We start from the raw sequence: 16472 nt of genomic DNA on the forward strand, positions 1-16472 counted from the left end.
GGTGCCGAATTGACAACTTAGGTGGCAGCACCTTACGAACCGAAATAATTTATTTCCGGGTTCTGAGTGTTGTCAATGAAAACATGTTTTTCTGCTAAAAATATACTTCGTTTTTGTTATTATCGGACTGATTCAACGAAATTGGATAATTTTAACTAAGGTAAATCAGTTTAAATAAAAGAATCGAGAAGACAAACTGTCATATCATATATGTCAAATAAAAAGACTTTTTGTCTTCTTGAGTCTGACTACTTCCTCTCAACTAATAAGTCTCTTATTCTCTCAGCCTTGTCCTATTTTTAGAGGATAGCCATGGATCCTAATCAGAAGAAGAAAGGTGCTGTTGGTGCTGGAGCTAAGTCATCAACAAAGCCTAAGGTAGGCATTATTTTAAATGACAACGCGGGCCAGAGCCGAGGGGGGCTTGTCACAAAATCTGGGGGTCGAAATTTATTACAGCAGTGTCCTGAGAACCACCTTTAAAAAAGAAGTGCTGCCTTTTCTTTTTTCATAGGTGGTAAATCTTTGATTTAGTGACGAGTCCCTGCTGGATTACAGTCCTGTTGTCGACCGCATACAAAAAGTAGAATCCTTTACATAATTATCTCATTCTGTTGGTCAAATTGTAGACTCAGAGTAAAGCTATTGTGCCTCGTCAGAGTGGAGCTGTTGCTCAGAAAAAAAGTTCAGGTCCTCTCGCGAAACCTGGGCCTGGAGATACAGTCCTATACGCTCCAAAAGGTAAGAAGATCAATTGGGGTAAAAAATTCATCGAGCTCAATATGGATTCTACGATTAATACCGGTAGATGTATAATAATATAAACAGGGTATCACAGACGAGAAGTGAAACCAGCTGCGAATTACGATGTCGTTTCATTCGCGAAGGCAATGAACGAAGATTTCGGAAGCAAAGTGAAAAAACTGTTCGATCCAGAAGCAGAGGCAGCAATTGATGCACAGAAAACTGGTAAGAAATTAGGAAATAACTTTTTGCCCGAGTTACGGATAAATTCAATGTTCTATTGAAGTAACTGTAATTGTAATGTGCATGAACAAAAATTCATGAAGAGTTTAGTTTTTGGTATAAATGTTACTCGGTTCGGGTTTTATGTGAAGTATTTTTACGTCTAGGAATCTACATCGGCTGGAGGTGCAACGATTACAAACACGACTGTCAAAGAGTTGGAAAAAACTCTAAATGTTTCTGCGGTCATTTTCTCAGTGAACACAATAAATATAATGGTAAATATTAAACTTTCAAGAATCGGATTGATGAATTCAGGAATTTTCACATTTTTTCATATCCTTACAATTGATTTTTTTCGTGAAAAATACAGATTTTCCACAATTTTCCAAACAGTAGATCCATTTTAACAATTTGACAGCAGCAGTAATTAAGATTATGAATATTCTCTAAATGCTGATTTCTAGGTCACAGCGTTCGTGTTCCATGCGTTCAAGCCGGTTGCGTTTGTAAAGGTTTCGACTTTATCCCGGCGCGACCTGAAGACGTCGGTGAATTTTGGTTTCAGCGCAGACGTAACTTCGACCCGAGCACCTGGCGTTGTAAATGTCGTTGTAAACACACTCATGAAGAACACGATCCTAACGGATTGAGACGATGTAAAGCACGAGGTATTTCGATTAATTCAGGTCTCAGAATTACACATCTGGAATACTAAGATATTTAAATCAATCATATATTAGTAATAGAAGATTTAAGAAGCCCACGATTACAAAATACTCATTTGATGAAGATACTTTTCATTTGAAGCAAAAACTCATTTTTCTTAAATAAACTAGTTAAGATATAAAGTAATATCGTTTCTACATTTTACTGAAGTAAAACTGATAGTAGATTGACATGGCTCAAAGCATTTGAGTGATAATCATGGGTTTTTTCCAATCATATATTGTATGATTATGATAGACATTGTATTATAATGTCTATTATTGGCTCGAACTGATTTTCATATTAAAGGTTGTGGATGCAGTGTATTTGATTCCGCCTCTGTTTGCGCAGCTTGCGATCGACACACTCAAAAACATGAAACGTTCTTCGAAACGGCTGAAATCAGGAAACAGAATGGTTTTCCAGTTGGTAAGTTTGGGATGTTATAGAAAATTCCTGACTCAGAATTATAACTCCCAGGCGCGGATCCAGGACGAAATCTTAGGGGTAGCACAAAATCAAAAGGGCAGGTAATATTTTAGAAGGGCATTATCCCCTTCAGATGCAATTTCCAAGCACTTGGGATTCTATTACCGGGTAAATAAAAACATAGTAATAATTTTCGGGGGCACATAGAAAACCTAGAGGGTAGCACGTGCCCCGTGTGCTACCCACTAGATCCGCGCCTGACTCCATATTTTCTTGACGATATGGGATGAGTGTTTCATCAATGGTTGTAAAGCATTGAGAGATATTCTTCATGATTTCCTGATGTTTTCTGGTTTACTTGTAGGTGAAAACTATTTGCCATTTGCTGAAATTCCAACATTAAGAAACATGGCTTTAACGGGCGAGGAAAGCGATGAATCTCAATATTTACGTCTGGTCGAAGGAGAAGGTTCGATTCCAGAACGTAAAGCTATCACTGGTAATGATGCTCCTGTTCAAGGTTACGGAGCCTCCAGTGGATTCCGTCCCGTTTATGACTAAATCTCTCCTGATTTCAATGTAACAATCTGACCGTGATTTCAGTAGACTCCGCTTGCCTCGGATTTCATGGCACCATATAATTCTCTCCAATTTCCAGGGCAGTAAATAATCAAAGACTTCGGGGTAAACAAAGTCTACTGTAGATATTCGACCCTGAGGCCGGTTGCGCAGTCATTGCTTAGATTTAAGACAAGTAAGAGACCATTTAAATTCTTATCTAATAACCAGTCTTGGATGAATTAAGTCTTGTCTATTCAACTGATAACTTGAGTCAAGTCTTGACTATGGAACTGGCCCTTGATTCGTTAAATGGCTTAAACTTGCATTATGTGCAACTGAAATGTAAATCGGCAAAAATTTTAGCTTTCTGTTATTGTTATGTAGAAGAGTTATTTCTCTGCCATCTTATTGTAAGACTGTGATATTTACCCTAATTCTAATAAATGAACACTTTTATATTTAATAGCGATGCAATATATCTCCTCATGTTTACCTATTTCCGTCCTGAATATGAACTTTGCTTTGTTTTTCATTCAAATAATAATAATATTTTTCTGATATAAAATGAATGTCTGTTGTTGTTGTTACTTTTTGTAGCTGCGTCGACTGATTGTCCAATATAATCAAAATATCCGAATAAACGAAATAACTCGACGTCACACATGAATGATGGTAAAAAGAATTCACTATTCAAAAATATAAGCATTTTATAAAATGTTTAGATTTTGACAACATACATCATGATTGGAATAAATTAATATATTATACTTATTGTACACCTTTAAGAGTTAAGTATGAAAACTATGCATAATTCTACTACTGTGCATACAAGAGTTTATACGGTATCTTTTATATCTTGGATATGCAGTGAAAAATAAAATGCTGATCTCTACGGAATATTAATATTCAATAAACTACATCAAAATATGATGATTTTGAGAAAATTCTTCTCACGATAATCTACAAATATATCATGTAACGTGTGGTGGTCTATTTTAACAACAAAATGGTAATTTGTATTGCAGAAAAGTTCAATGAAAAAACATCTTAGAATTGAGTCGATGTTACACGCGATAGTTCAGACAAAATGAGACAATATGCTGCAGGAGGGAATGAAATAAGAGACGAATCCTTCGTTTGATGTTTTAATGAATCACATACCGGTCCTGATAATGTCATCTCTATGGTAGAAAATATTTCGGTGTACTCATATGATAGTGATGAGTGTAAGGGTAATGATGTCCTTCTTTGTACTCGCCAAACCTGTCAAAAACAACCAGAAATATTTATCAGAATTTTTCAATTCATTTTCTAGAAACTTAATGTTTTATTCTCTCTCTCACCTTGCGTTAAAGTGTAGTTTTGAATTGACCTTTGAAGGGTCAGTTGTAAGCTTCGAATTGTCTTTGTAATTTTTACGATTTTCTGGAATGTGGAATTTAGCCATCTGAACTTCGGTATCGCTGAGGCCTCCATGAGATATACGCGCGTATCCCAACCTAATCATTCAAAAATAATCAAAATTGTTTAAACAAGACTAAGAATCAGAATTCCCTGATCTGTATGAACCCTGATATCTGATGCTTTTAATGAGTTTAATAACAAACCTGATTAAATCTTTATACATGATATATTCGCACCAGCGGTCTCGATCTGTAGAATCAATGTCTTTAACTCCGTTTGAAGTTAGTTTTTTATAATCGCGGCTGAATGGTGCAGACGTCACGTAACCCAGGAAAACGGCAGGATTCTCGCTGAAATAGAAAACAACTTTCGAATATTTCCAACTGGCAATAGGAATTCCCTGGATGAATCTTCTGCAGGAGCAGGTGAATGGAGAAATTCTCTGAGCGAATTGAGAGATTCAAATTCCCTGATTATTCAGATTCCCTGTGTTCTCCAGTAACCACCCGATCTAATGAAGTAGAATACACGATCCATTCTATTTAAATTATTGGAAACTTACGTATTTTTCAGTTCGTCGGACAGGAATTCTGCCTGTAGTTTTCTATCTAAAACGTCGCGATCATTTCCCATGTGAGTGACGACAAAATCAACTAAATTTCCGGTGAAATTTACAGTCGCTGTAATAGCCGGTGCTAATTCGCCTGAAACATATCAAAAGCTTCAATGATTTTCTTTCGAATAACAAAAATTTCTAAATAACATAACATGAATCATAAATGACACAACATAAATAACATCGATCGTTTATGGATCTAGAGCTTACCATGTGGAGAAGGTAAGAGATGATGTTTAGATTTTACGATGGGATATTTCGACAAAATCAAATTCCTGAAAAGGAATAGACAATAATGTAATCTTATAAACGTGACATGTACTACTACGGTAAGCCTAAATGGAATAAGATGAAGAAGTTGACATTCATATTAACTAGTGTACAATAAAAAACAAAATCAAATTCCTGAATGGAAAAAAGATTCAATGTGATGAATATCGGTAGTGATTCGAAGATGACATGACTTGCCCACATGTATCACTTACCCCCATGTATGATCTTTCGTAGCTGGTCCGAAGTCGACGTACATGCCCAGTTTCTCACCGAGCCACATTCCTAGATCATTGTTACCGAGGAAAGGTTTCGAGGCATCGCTCTCTAACAGCGTAATGAAATCAGCGCCGGTAGCTTTCAATAACGAAGCAGACCGATCTAAACTCGGCCAGCCCTGGTTGTCGTAACCGAAATGATACGTCCAAATAGCCGCGCTGAACTGACGAGGATTCTCCTAGAAAACAAACGTTAAATAATGAGCAATTTATGCATGAAACAGTAGACTCCGCGCTTGCCATGGATCTTGCAAATTCCTGACCAGTCGGAGCGGGGATGGGTCACTTACTATTACGATGATTATTTGAAGAAAATTTGGAATATATTGTCAGACGGGACAAGCGCAAAATCTGAGGCTGCAGTTGAAACTCATATCGAAAAGCAAAACTTACCGAGGTGTGGTTTTTAACTTGCGCTTTATGTCTCATCCCAAATCCGGCAACTCCAATCAAAAACATCAAAAATATTCCTGAAACGTAAAAAGGACAAAGGATTTATAGAAGACAAAGTGTCGGAGAATTTACTTCACCTTTGAATTGATAATAAACGGTGGGCTTGTTTTTACCAGTTCTTGCTCCAGATACGACTTTCTTTACTTTCTCCGAACGATCTTCTTTAACTGTTATTTTTGCTGAAATCAATACAAATGCAAACAATCTTATGACAAGTTATGTATCAGTGCACAACGCACAAAACTGTGTGTATAGATTATCAGTGATGAAGATAATGAATAATCCTAAATCAATGATATTTCAAACTTTTTTTATCTAGACTGGAACTTCAAAGAAACATTTTGCTCACGAACCATTTCCAAAGTTGTGAGTTAAGATTTGACTCGGAGTTAACTCATTGAAAATGAACTAATTCTAACTCAGATGATATTTCAAAGTTGCTTTATCTAAACTGGAACTTAAGGGAAACATTGATCTCGGATCTCTATGTACGTTAGATACTCACACGTGAACAGTCCGAGTGCTATTGATAACATGACTATCGCGATCAGATAATCAGTGTGTTCTCTGGTATAAACACCACCGGGTACGAAGTTATACGCGACGGTCCACACCCAGAAAAATATCTCTACTAAATAAACGGCGATTGATAACACAATGGTTCTAGTCGGAGGACAACCGCTCAAACGTTCAATCATTTCGGGCCAAATCGACATCGTGTAAACTCCTAAGACAGCGCCACCTATTGATGAATTGAATAATTCAATATGAGCTGATATGAAATTCAAGTTAACAACCTAATTCTATTCAGGGTTCTTACCGATCAGGGAATTCAAAATTCGCATGTATTTCTTTCAGCCTTGGCCAAAAATTCCCTGATTTTCCCCGATCTATAAGAACCCTATTTATTTTGTTGGTAATGATGAAACTAACCAGCGTATGCTTGCCAGCTCGGCAGATAGTAAAGAGCAGCGAAAGACAAGGCACCGAACAACCACCAGACTTTACTCTGAGCGTAAGATCGTGGAATGAAGCAAACCCCGAAACAAATCGCGAATAATATTCCCAATCTGAAATCAAACATCACATAAACCTTCGATAAAACAACACATCCGAGTCTGTTGTGATATTATAAAATCCCAGAAAGAGAAACAAGTGCGAAATGTTTTCAGCATTCATGAAGATGACTATTAACAATGTCGTTGAAACATTGTATCAAATCAACAGCTCAAGAAGGAAACATTTCCGACCTCATTTTCTTACTAAATCTTATTGTCGGTTTTATATCAACGTTTTGCATCATATAAAATCATCGTAGTTGGTGGAGATGATTTCTAGCAGAGATCATACATACCCGTACGGATAAGGCTGTGGACCGGGGTCAGGATACCCGGTAACTAACCATCGGCTCACTAACGATACTTCACCAAACACCCAATGTGTCAGATACAACAAACTTCCAAACCCGAGACCGGTGAAAATCCAATAGGATTGTCTCTGTTTCACCGGACGGTCATCTTTCGGCGCATCATCACCTGAATCAATTCATCAAATGTTAAAAGTTTCGTTTTGATTTGGTTTAAAGTAATAGACATCAAATAATAATCAGTTCTTTTTTTTTAATCACTGACCTGATATGATTTTATCCAATGTTGCTATGAGTGACAGTGTTAATACAACCGAATTGGAGTGATTATTCCACCAGGTTGGAATAAATGTTGTATACCAAATACGCCCAACAAGAACACCTATGAAACCTAGCATCAAACTCCACAATGAAGTAGTCCTAAAATAGAAAACTGGTGGAATAACATCTACGGTTGTTTCAATAACTGGTGGTTTCACATTGTGTGTGACACTATTGTAGTGTTCTCCACGATAGGTTTAGAGGGGCGGCCAACCCTGTTCAAAAATCTGCTGCCTCTGCACATGAGTTGTTGTCAATGTTCTATCACAACTTACAATGAAAACAGTGAGTTAAAATTATGCTTAATAATCCCCTGACTTTTCTGAGTAATTACACAAAATTCCCCGAGTGAATCAGAGAAATTTCTAGGTTTAAAATGTTTCAATTCATTCATTTTTCATTGAATCACGTACTGATATACATGATCATTACGATTATCTAAATTCCCCCAGTTTCGCAGGACTGGCCACTCTGAGCTCTCCCTCAGGTATTGAGAACACTACACTGAATGAGAGACATGAACAAACCTCTGAACGTTGGATCTACTCCAGAAAGTCGCCGTGAACACGAGCATCGCTGCACCATTTCCAACAGCTAAAACGACTAATCGATTCAACGTGGTCGGCGCCTGGAACGACGCAACGCTCGCCGCTACAATCAATCGTAAAACACCTAAAAACCATCGATTCTGAATCAGTCGAAAAACGAATCCAAACGCGGTAATAATCGGCATGAACCAAAACGCAGCGTACGCCTCATAGCCGGATATTTCTAATTCATTCAGAGGATAGAACCAAATCATAGGCCCTAAACCTTGAAATAAACTCCAAAATGTGAAACCTGCAAAAATAAGACAGCATTGCGTACATATGACGATTGAAAAGGAAGGCGTTGATAATAATTGCCCAGTTTCGACGATTTAGAATACATCACACTAGACAACATTATTAGTTTCAATTACCGGCACCAGGTGGCCGAGGAGCACTAAAATGACAGATATCAGCCACTTACCCAGTATTGTTTCACGTAACAACAAACGCGAAGTCCCGATCATTGTTACAACTATCTATTCAAAAAATGATCTACAGTCGAATTACTCCGGAAACGGTTTATTTCGGCCAAATTCCAAAGCGCCTTCACTACAAAGTTGCTTGCGTGGTACGACGCCGGTGGCTCGACGACCTCTAGAAAACGCCACGTAGTCACCGAAATACTCACTTGCCACAGTCAGCATGACTTAGTAGACTGGTTACAGGTCTACTCCTATCTTCCATAGAACAGGCAACCAGTCTAGACGACTCACTTGCCACAGTCACCTCAATACTCACTTGCCACAATCAAATTGACAAGTAGTTATGCCAGGGTTTTTTTCGTCTTTTTTCACACATCGAGGCCGTTACTGCTCATGGTAAGGGAAAATGATTGATCGTTTCGCTTCAAATATAACAAATTTAATTCCTCTAAACACTGAAATAGACAGCAGTAGAGGAAACAAAAATAGACGAACTGTCATTCAGTCGAACTAATTACCGAATAAAACCTACAATGAGTTGTTGACTGTGGTGTAAATGAATGCTGTTTTTTTCAGATGGGATACTGCTGCTGCTGCTGCTGCTGCTACTTTGTGGAAAATGGTTCATGAAACGGTGTTAATAAAATGGCGTGTGGTTGCACGAGTCGTCAGACGAGAAAAGTGTTACCGGAACCCGGTGCCGATCACGACGACGATATCTACGCATCTATAGAGGTCCGCGCTAATCGATATTTACGGGTTATTCGTGTAAACGATTCATCTTCAAACGGTGCTCCGTCGCGGCAAACACCTGAAAAATGCAGTATTATCAGCAGCGGAAAAATCAACGAGTTCGAAGAATCAACAATAACCACGGCAACTAGTAGTAATAAAGACACTGTGATATATTTCCTCCATGGAGTTGGTGGTTGCGCCGATGTTTGGCGTGGACAGATCGCGTATTTCTCAAATCTCGGATACGATATAGTAGCTCCGGATCTGATCGGACACGGTCTCAGTATGGCGCCCGATGATAAGGATGCGTACACCTTCGAAGAGATATTTGATGATATGTTAGCGATGTTTGATAAATTCAGCAAAAAGACTAATATTCTCGTCGGCCATTCCTACGGGTGAGTATTCACCTGAGAGGTGCAGTGGCCGAGTGGGTTAAGCCGCCGGTTTCGTCAATCCAGGGTTTATGGGTTCAAACCCTGGTGGTGACTGAGTTTCTTGGTCGAAGGGTTCTTCTCTGGTCTCTCCCCAAATTGGGCAAAAGAAGCATCGAACCCGCTTATAATGCCCTGCGTGTTGCTCAGTGGGTTGAGGGTGTAAAAAAAAATGAAATTGATTTGCCTTATGATGACTCAGTAGCTAAAACATTGCTAAATACAAATCACTTCTAACAGAAAACTTCATGGTTTCTCGATGTATTGCAGGATTTTCTACTTATACGGGAATTGTGCATTGATCTTATTGATTCAAAAAGTTAGATTTATTTTTTCAGAATTTCGAATTTTGGATTCTTTTTCAGAACTGCTTTTGTAACGAAACTTGCCGAAATGCGGCCGTTACTCGTGAAGAAATTGATACTGATTAGCGGAGGAGGACCTACAGCACTGGCACCTCAACCCGGGATATTCACTTTACCTATCTGTCTCCTCAGTTGCGTTCAACCTGTGATGGTTTGTGGATTCATGAGGTAAATATGAAGAACTTACAAACTGAAAAATGAATGGAAGAACTGCTGGGCCTAGTTCTACATTTAATACAGATTAAACCCAATCGAAAATGAACTGGTTTATTTTTAAGTTAACTCGGAATTGGGCCGTGAATGTTCAAAATTTTCATATTTTAGGAGTGCATTTCATAAGAAAACTAAAGACATTCCGATGTCGAAAGCTTTTGACGTTCCGACATATGTGTTGAGTCATATTATGCGTGGTCAGAATTGGTTGGAAGGAGATGAAGAATATCACAAACTCATATCGACCTCAACTTTACTCATTTACGGCAATAAAGATCCATTAGTTACGTTGGAGGATGAGTTAGAAATGGAAGATGTAAGTTTGAAATATGTGTAATCAATCAGTATTATGTTAGTTAAGTAGGGGGTCAGGAGTTGATCTAGGGGTCATTTCAAACATAGTACCAATATAATAGGCACAAGATCTTCTATTTATTCTGAATCCTCTGTGACAGTTTTATGGGAACTTTCTGGGGTATAAATTACTTAAGTTTAATGGCACAAAATGGGTTGAGTAAATTTGTGATTAATTAATTGAAAAAGGCTTGGCCGATATCTCGACTATATGTACTACCCGCTGGTCATTCAGTGCTGTATTAATTTCAGACATTACCCGAAGCTAAATTGGAAGTCATACAAAACGCCAGTCACATGGTCATGATCGAATATCCGGAAAAAGTGAGCGAATTAATTCACAGGTTTATCACCGATCGTGAATCGACGCGGCGCACGCTATCGCAGGATTCGATACAGCTTTCACCGAGACATCGACGTCCGAGTTCTTCAGCGAGATCGCGTAAACGTATCCCGGCACCCGGTAGTCTGATACGGGGTAGTCTTACTATGTAACACTGCTATATGTTAGTCCAGCGTGGAGGCACCGAGAAAAGCAAACCGAAGAACTTCACGCGCTGAAATCGGTCGCTATAGATAATATGTTCGTATTGGAAGAAAAACCCACAACGTAAAGAAAAACTAGAGAATTTTAAATTTTAAAAAAAAGGCGCAAAAGAATTGAGTTGAAACGTCAAATACTCCGTTGACAGTTTATCCGCATATTTTGGGTTTTTCTTCAATTGTGAATCGGACAGTTACTCATGTAGGAAAACTAACATTGTGTAGTTTGTATTCAGTGGATCAAAATCTCAGCCTCACAGCTTCAAAAAAACGAAATTACAAAAATAAGCGCTGCATTTGGCAATTTATGTTCCTAGTGAACAACACGGGAAAGTTTATTTTGTACGATTGTTTATAGTATATATTATGAATCTATTTATTACGGTTGGGTAAAAGTGATTACATTAAACCTTGCCTAGCTCAGAATTAACCAACTTTGGAATTTACCTCCCTGTGACAAAAACGAAATGATAAGCTTTCACGATCCTGAACTCGGACCAATTTTACCAGAGTTAGGCGAGGCTTACTGTATTGGCGTTTCGAGGAAAGTCTTCTGTTAATGAAGGATTAGTTGAACGTAGATAATTAGAAACTGTTGTATTAATTGATATTGTATAGATTACAGTATGTTTTTTACATGCGTTGTTATATTCATTCGTGCTGGTCATGAATCAATGAATCTCTGTTGAATATTTGTCGTTAAATTAAATTGCACTGCTGATCGTTTATTTACATTTTGATACATACAACATATAAATCAAAAATAACGTTCATTTCAACTTTTTCTATTGCATTTTCACGTATGAATCATCATTTTATAAAATCGACCACTGTTGTGGTATATTCGTATTTTCTTCACTTTTATTTTTCGAAATGAATCTCCAAAATCAGATAGAAATTAGTCTTGATTGAATGTTTAGATTTTTGCTGGCTAGTTATCCGTCCTCTTTTGTTAAGTATATTTTACTTAAACTAGTCAGTAATCTGTCTGTGGTTTGGTTTCACGATCGGATATTTTCACAAACCACATATTGTTGCGGCCCATCCAATTAATTAGGTAACTAACTATCCTAGCAGTCACTGACTCTGTTCTTTTATTTTGTGTCGTTTTATTGCTAATGAAATGGCTTAGCAAATTTTGTTGTTCAGAAAATAAATCAAGGCTTCATATGAAAACTGGTACTTCTTTAATTATTTTTTTGAAATATCTTTGGGATTCGAACACCCAGTGCTATTTTCCAAGATGGCCGCGCCCATGGATAAATTCATCCCGTCCGAAATCCAAAATCTAGAATGAAAATCCGATAAAACAATGTCACGATTAAGAGGATCTCTAATGCATAGCACTCTAATATCAAGATTTAATCTAGGTGTTGTGAGGTCGTCCTCTCAAAACTGTGGGTTTCATGTAAATTGGTTTAAAGTCGGTCGAAGGTAAATTTTCGTGTGCTCAATTAGCAAATTCAATACAAATCTATCGATTTTATTGATACAATATCTTACATATTCGTTATCTTTCTTTATTTTCCCATTAAAGACTGTCTTCATCATCTAGTCATGAATATATATTGAGAAAGAAGGTAGGTTTAACATAACTAACCTAGGCTTGGGTGTGTGGTGATCTATTTATAAGAGTAGAGCAATCATAATCCAAGAACTTTCTGCTCTATTTCCAATTCCAGGAAACTTTGGATATTTCTGAATTTCCAGTTGAGCGTATCAGAAATTTCAGTATCATTGCGCACGTAGATCACGGAAAAAGTACATTAGCCGATCGACTATTAGAATTAGGAGGTGAGTAGTGAATAAACCTGCGGTCAGTGACAGTGGTAGTTAGTTACCTAATCGTTGGTGGCAAGCTTTTTATAATTGGTTGGGCTTATACCAATCTACTAGACCAATATACTTATACCACTTTATATGTGGTTTGTGAAAATATCCGATCGTGAAACTAAACCACAGTCAGTGGTTGCTAAATTTATGACTTCCAAAATAACCATCAACATTTATGTCATTAAGCAATATGTCACTTTCTGTTGCAGGAACAATTTCGAAATCAACGAAAAATGAACAAGTATTGGATAAATTACAAGTTGAAAGAGACAGAGGAATAACTGTGAAAGCTCAAACCGCTTCAGTGATATATACGTATAAAAACCAACGATATTTACTGAATCTAATTGATACACCGGTAAGCAGCGCTTTACATCACAGTCGTCAGCCATCCATAGACGACTTGATTTATTAGTTCATTAATTCTGTTTTTAGGGTCATGTGGATTTCAGTTATGAAGTATCCAGATCATTAGCTGCTTGTCAAGGTGTTATACTTCTAGTTGATGCCAATCAGGTGAGTGAACCAGCATTAGTTATTGACCTAATCATTGGTGGCAAGCTTTTATAATCAGATTGTGTATAAATTGTATAAAATGACAGTTTTTGTTTTTTTTTAGGGCGTTCAAGCTCAAACTGTTGCCAATTTCTATCTTTCATTCGGAGCTGATTTAACAATTATTCCAGTTTTAAATAAGATCGATCTAAAAGGCGCTCAGCCGGATGTTGTGGCCGGACAAATGAAACAATTATTTGACGTTCAACCGGAGGAAATAATCAAGGTATTCAATGAATCATCAGTTTACACGACCTCTTGAAAGTTGTTAATCTAATTAGTCGGTTATCGGTTATTAGGTCAGCGCTAAGAATGGAACAGGAGTTGAACCACTGTTTAAAGAAATCATTGAACGTATTCCACCGTAAGTAAATGACCAAGTTTAAGATATGAAAATTCCACCTGTTGTTTCATATAGTATACACAACATGTCTATTGTGTTTCAGCCCTGATTCTAATCCGAATGAAGATTTCAAGGCATTATTGTTTGATTCCTGGTTCAACAGATACAGAGGCGCTTATGTCAATTTGGCAATTAAAAATGGATCAGTGAAAAAGGGTATCGTCTTGTCAAATTTTAACCACTTGCTTCACATTTAGTCGCAGAACATTTTTCGTGATCTGTTCTTCTCTCCAATGTAGGTGATAAAATTGTGTCTGTTCAGTCGAAGAAAGTTTATGAAGTTCAAGAAGTCGGTATTTTGTACCCGAATGAAGTTCCAACCAAAGCCCTGTACGTCGATAATAGATTGTAATCTATGAGATGTATCGGTGTTAAGTAATTTATCCCGATGTGGAAATGTTTTATTATAGATATGCTGGTCAGGTCGGTTATCTTGTAGGTAACATGCGCACTCCTCAAGAAGCTCAAATCGGCGACACTTTGCACCATCAAGATAAACCAGTGGAACCATTTCCTGGCTTCAGACCAGCTACTCCTATGGTTGGTTTATCACTCATCAAATCTATATGATTATTGATATATTAGTAAATCAGTTCAGTTGATTGTTTTGTATCGATTTGTAGGTTTTTGCTGGTGTTTATCCGGGAGATCAGTCCGAATATCCAGCATTGAAAAAAGCAATCAGTAAATTAATACTCAATGATTCTAGTGTTTCTGTGAACAATGATTATAGGTAAACAACTCAGTACTGTATCCTGTTCATACCGCTATTATCTAACATTAAATGTATATCTTATTATACCCTAGTCCAGCGTTAGGGCAAGGTTGGCGACTAGGATTCCTTGGATTATTGCATATGGATGTTTTTGGACAAAGATTGGAGCAAGAATACAACGCAAATATCATCATGTCCTCACCAAATGTTCCTTATAAAGGTTCGATATATTCACTTACATTTACTTTGAATATAACTAAATATAATCTTCAGTGATTGGATTTTGCATTAATTTTATTTTTCAGTCACTATCAAAGGAGCAAAGAACATTAAGTTTTATGGAAAAAGTGAATTGACAATATTGAATCCCACGCATGTAAGTTAAACGTCACGTATCGCACTGGTTGGAAGATTGTTCGAATTAATCGCAAACCAAAATTTCCAATTATATACTTCAATGTAGACAAAATATTCTATAAGTTCGATTGCTGATCACAACTATATCACTACTTCAATTTCCGTGTGATGGGTTTGTAACGGACACCAAAGCAAAACAATCTTCCGATCAGACAATCCCTCTTTCAAGATCGATAAGTCTTGTATCGTAAGCAGTTAATAATATTATTGATATATTTTCAGTTACCAGATCGTGATATTATAGTGAAATATAGAGAACCAATGGTGCGAGGTACGATCATATCACCAGTAGAATACAACGGCAGCATAATGGCTCTTTGTCAAGTAAGTATCCTTCAATAATCAGTTGTTGCACCATTCATTACCCTCCCAGTATCGATGATTGCTTTGATTTTCTAGGAACGAAGAGGTGATATTTTGAAGCAGGAATACATCGACGACACCAGACTCATGTATACTGTTAGCTTTCCACTCAATGAAATTATTATCGATTTCTTCGATGCTTTGAAATCAGTCACGTCTGGTTATGCTAGGTGAGAATTAGGCAGGTTTCGATTGGTCTCTTTAGAATTCCAGAATTCTCTTCTGGTCCCTTAGTATTCCAACAAAACGTTCAATCAAACCCTGCCTCAGACAAATTTCCTCTTTTACAGCATAGTTTGTTGTTAACGCTTATTTTTATTTTTAGTTTTGATTATGAAGATGATGGATATAAAGATTCAGATTTAGTTAAAGTGAATCTGTTGTTGAACGGTAAAGAAATAGAAGAATTAACTAGTATCGTACACGTTTCGAAAGCAAAAGAATTCGGGAAAAGTATCTGCGCGAAACTGAAAGATTCCATTCCAAGACAATTGTTTTTAATCGCAATTCAAGCAACGGTCAACACTAAAGTGATCGCACGGGAAGATGTTAGACCATTGAAAAAAGACGTTACTGCCAAACTGGTATGCAGCCCATCAAGTGATGAGTGTTTTGAATCTTCTGCAGTCATTTAGGCTAAAAAAAATTGATACCTTGTTTCTCCGTTCTGCTGAGCTTAAATGTTGACCCGGCCGGCCGCCTATCTACCCCATACATTACTTTTTTTAAAATCGTGATCAATTTTACCATAATAGACCCGGCCGCTATTGAAATGAACTGTTTATAAATTTTATCATATTTTACTAAAATGACCCGGCCGCTGCGGAGAAACAAGGTATCATTTTTGTTTAGCCTTATATCAGGTGTTTTGATTTCTATATTTCAGTACGGTGGTGATGTAACTAGACGAATGAAATTGCTTAAACGTCAGTCAGAAGGAAAATCTCGCATGCGTAAAATAGGAAATATCGACGTCCCTAAAGACGCTTTTATCAAAGTTCTCAAACGAACTTAACACATCGAAACTGTGATAGTTATTCATATGTAGACATTGAATCTTGTGTAGAATTTTGTGAATATTTACCTTATTTAATAAATTGTATGAAGAAAATTATTGACTATTGTGCAATTTCTGACTAAAGAGACGACGATTGTTGT

The 16472-nt window shown here is 37.2% G+C and overlaps 4 protein-coding genes across 4 annotated transcripts; 3 read left to right on the forward strand and 1 right to left on the reverse strand.

The window, feature by feature from the left end:
• The first annotated feature begins 64 nt into the window (after positions 1–64).
• Positions 65–3163, forward strand: LOC141905902 (protein FAM221B-like). Its single transcript, XM_074794990.1, has 8 exons — positions 65–160; positions 304–378; positions 630–741; positions 829–969; positions 1134–1244; positions 1434–1637; positions 1984–2103; positions 2468–3163. The coding sequence occupies exons 2-8, from the start codon at positions 313–315 to the stop codon at positions 2662–2664; spliced, it is 951 nt and encodes a 316-aa protein (XP_074651091.1). The 5' UTR covers positions 65–160; positions 304–312; the 3' UTR covers positions 2665–3163.
• Positions 3164–3395: 232 nt separating this feature from the next.
• LOC141905301 (PGAP2-interacting protein-like) lies at positions 3396–8536 on the reverse strand. The gene is made up of 14 exons (XM_074794137.1): positions 8384–8536; positions 7900–8212; positions 7317–7471; positions 7040–7220; positions 6619–6755; positions 6191–6427; positions 5799–5864; positions 5626–5702; positions 5170–5411; positions 4895–4959; positions 4631–4772; positions 4272–4418; positions 4008–4163; positions 3396–3927 (listed from the first exon to the last, which is right to left on the reverse strand). Exons 1-14 carry the CDS (start codon positions 8424–8426, stop codon positions 3846–3848), a joined length of 2043 nt encoding a protein of 680 aa, XP_074650238.1. The 5' UTR covers positions 8427–8536; the 3' UTR covers positions 3396–3845.
• Positions 8537–8724: 188 nt separating this feature from the next.
• LOC141905807 (protein ABHD8-like) lies at positions 8725–12174 on the forward strand. Its single transcript, XM_074794848.1, has 5 exons — positions 8725–8780; positions 8961–9517; positions 9919–10086; positions 10243–10447; positions 10738–12174. Exons 2-5 carry the CDS (start codon positions 9030–9032, stop codon positions 10978–10980), a joined length of 1104 nt encoding a protein of 367 aa, XP_074650949.1. The 5' UTR covers positions 8725–8780; positions 8961–9029; the 3' UTR covers positions 10981–12174.
• A 107-nt stretch (positions 12175–12281) lies between these two features.
• LOC141906095 (translation factor Guf1, mitochondrial-like) lies at positions 12282–16383 on the forward strand. Its single transcript, XM_074795290.1, has 17 exons — positions 12282–12462; positions 12566–12608; positions 12711–12822; positions 13071–13219; positions 13297–13377; positions 13481–13642; positions 13716–13780; positions 13863–13975; positions 14059–14149; positions 14230–14359; positions 14443–14552; positions 14627–14754; positions 14840–14910; positions 15174–15275; positions 15351–15484; positions 15640–15898; positions 16201–16383. Exons 1-17 carry the CDS (start codon positions 12341–12343, stop codon positions 16327–16329), a joined length of 2001 nt encoding a protein of 666 aa, XP_074651391.1. The 5' UTR covers positions 12282–12340; the 3' UTR covers positions 16330–16383.
• The last annotated feature ends 89 nt before the right edge of the window (positions 16384–16472 follow it).

The sequence above is a fragment of the Tubulanus polymorphus genome, chromosome 5 (genome assembly GCF_964204645.1).
Source record: "Tubulanus polymorphus chromosome 5, tnTubPoly1.2, whole genome shotgun sequence".
Lineage (NCBI taxonomy): Eukaryota > Metazoa > Nemertea > Palaeonemertea > Tubulaniformes > Tubulanidae > Tubulanus > Tubulanus polymorphus.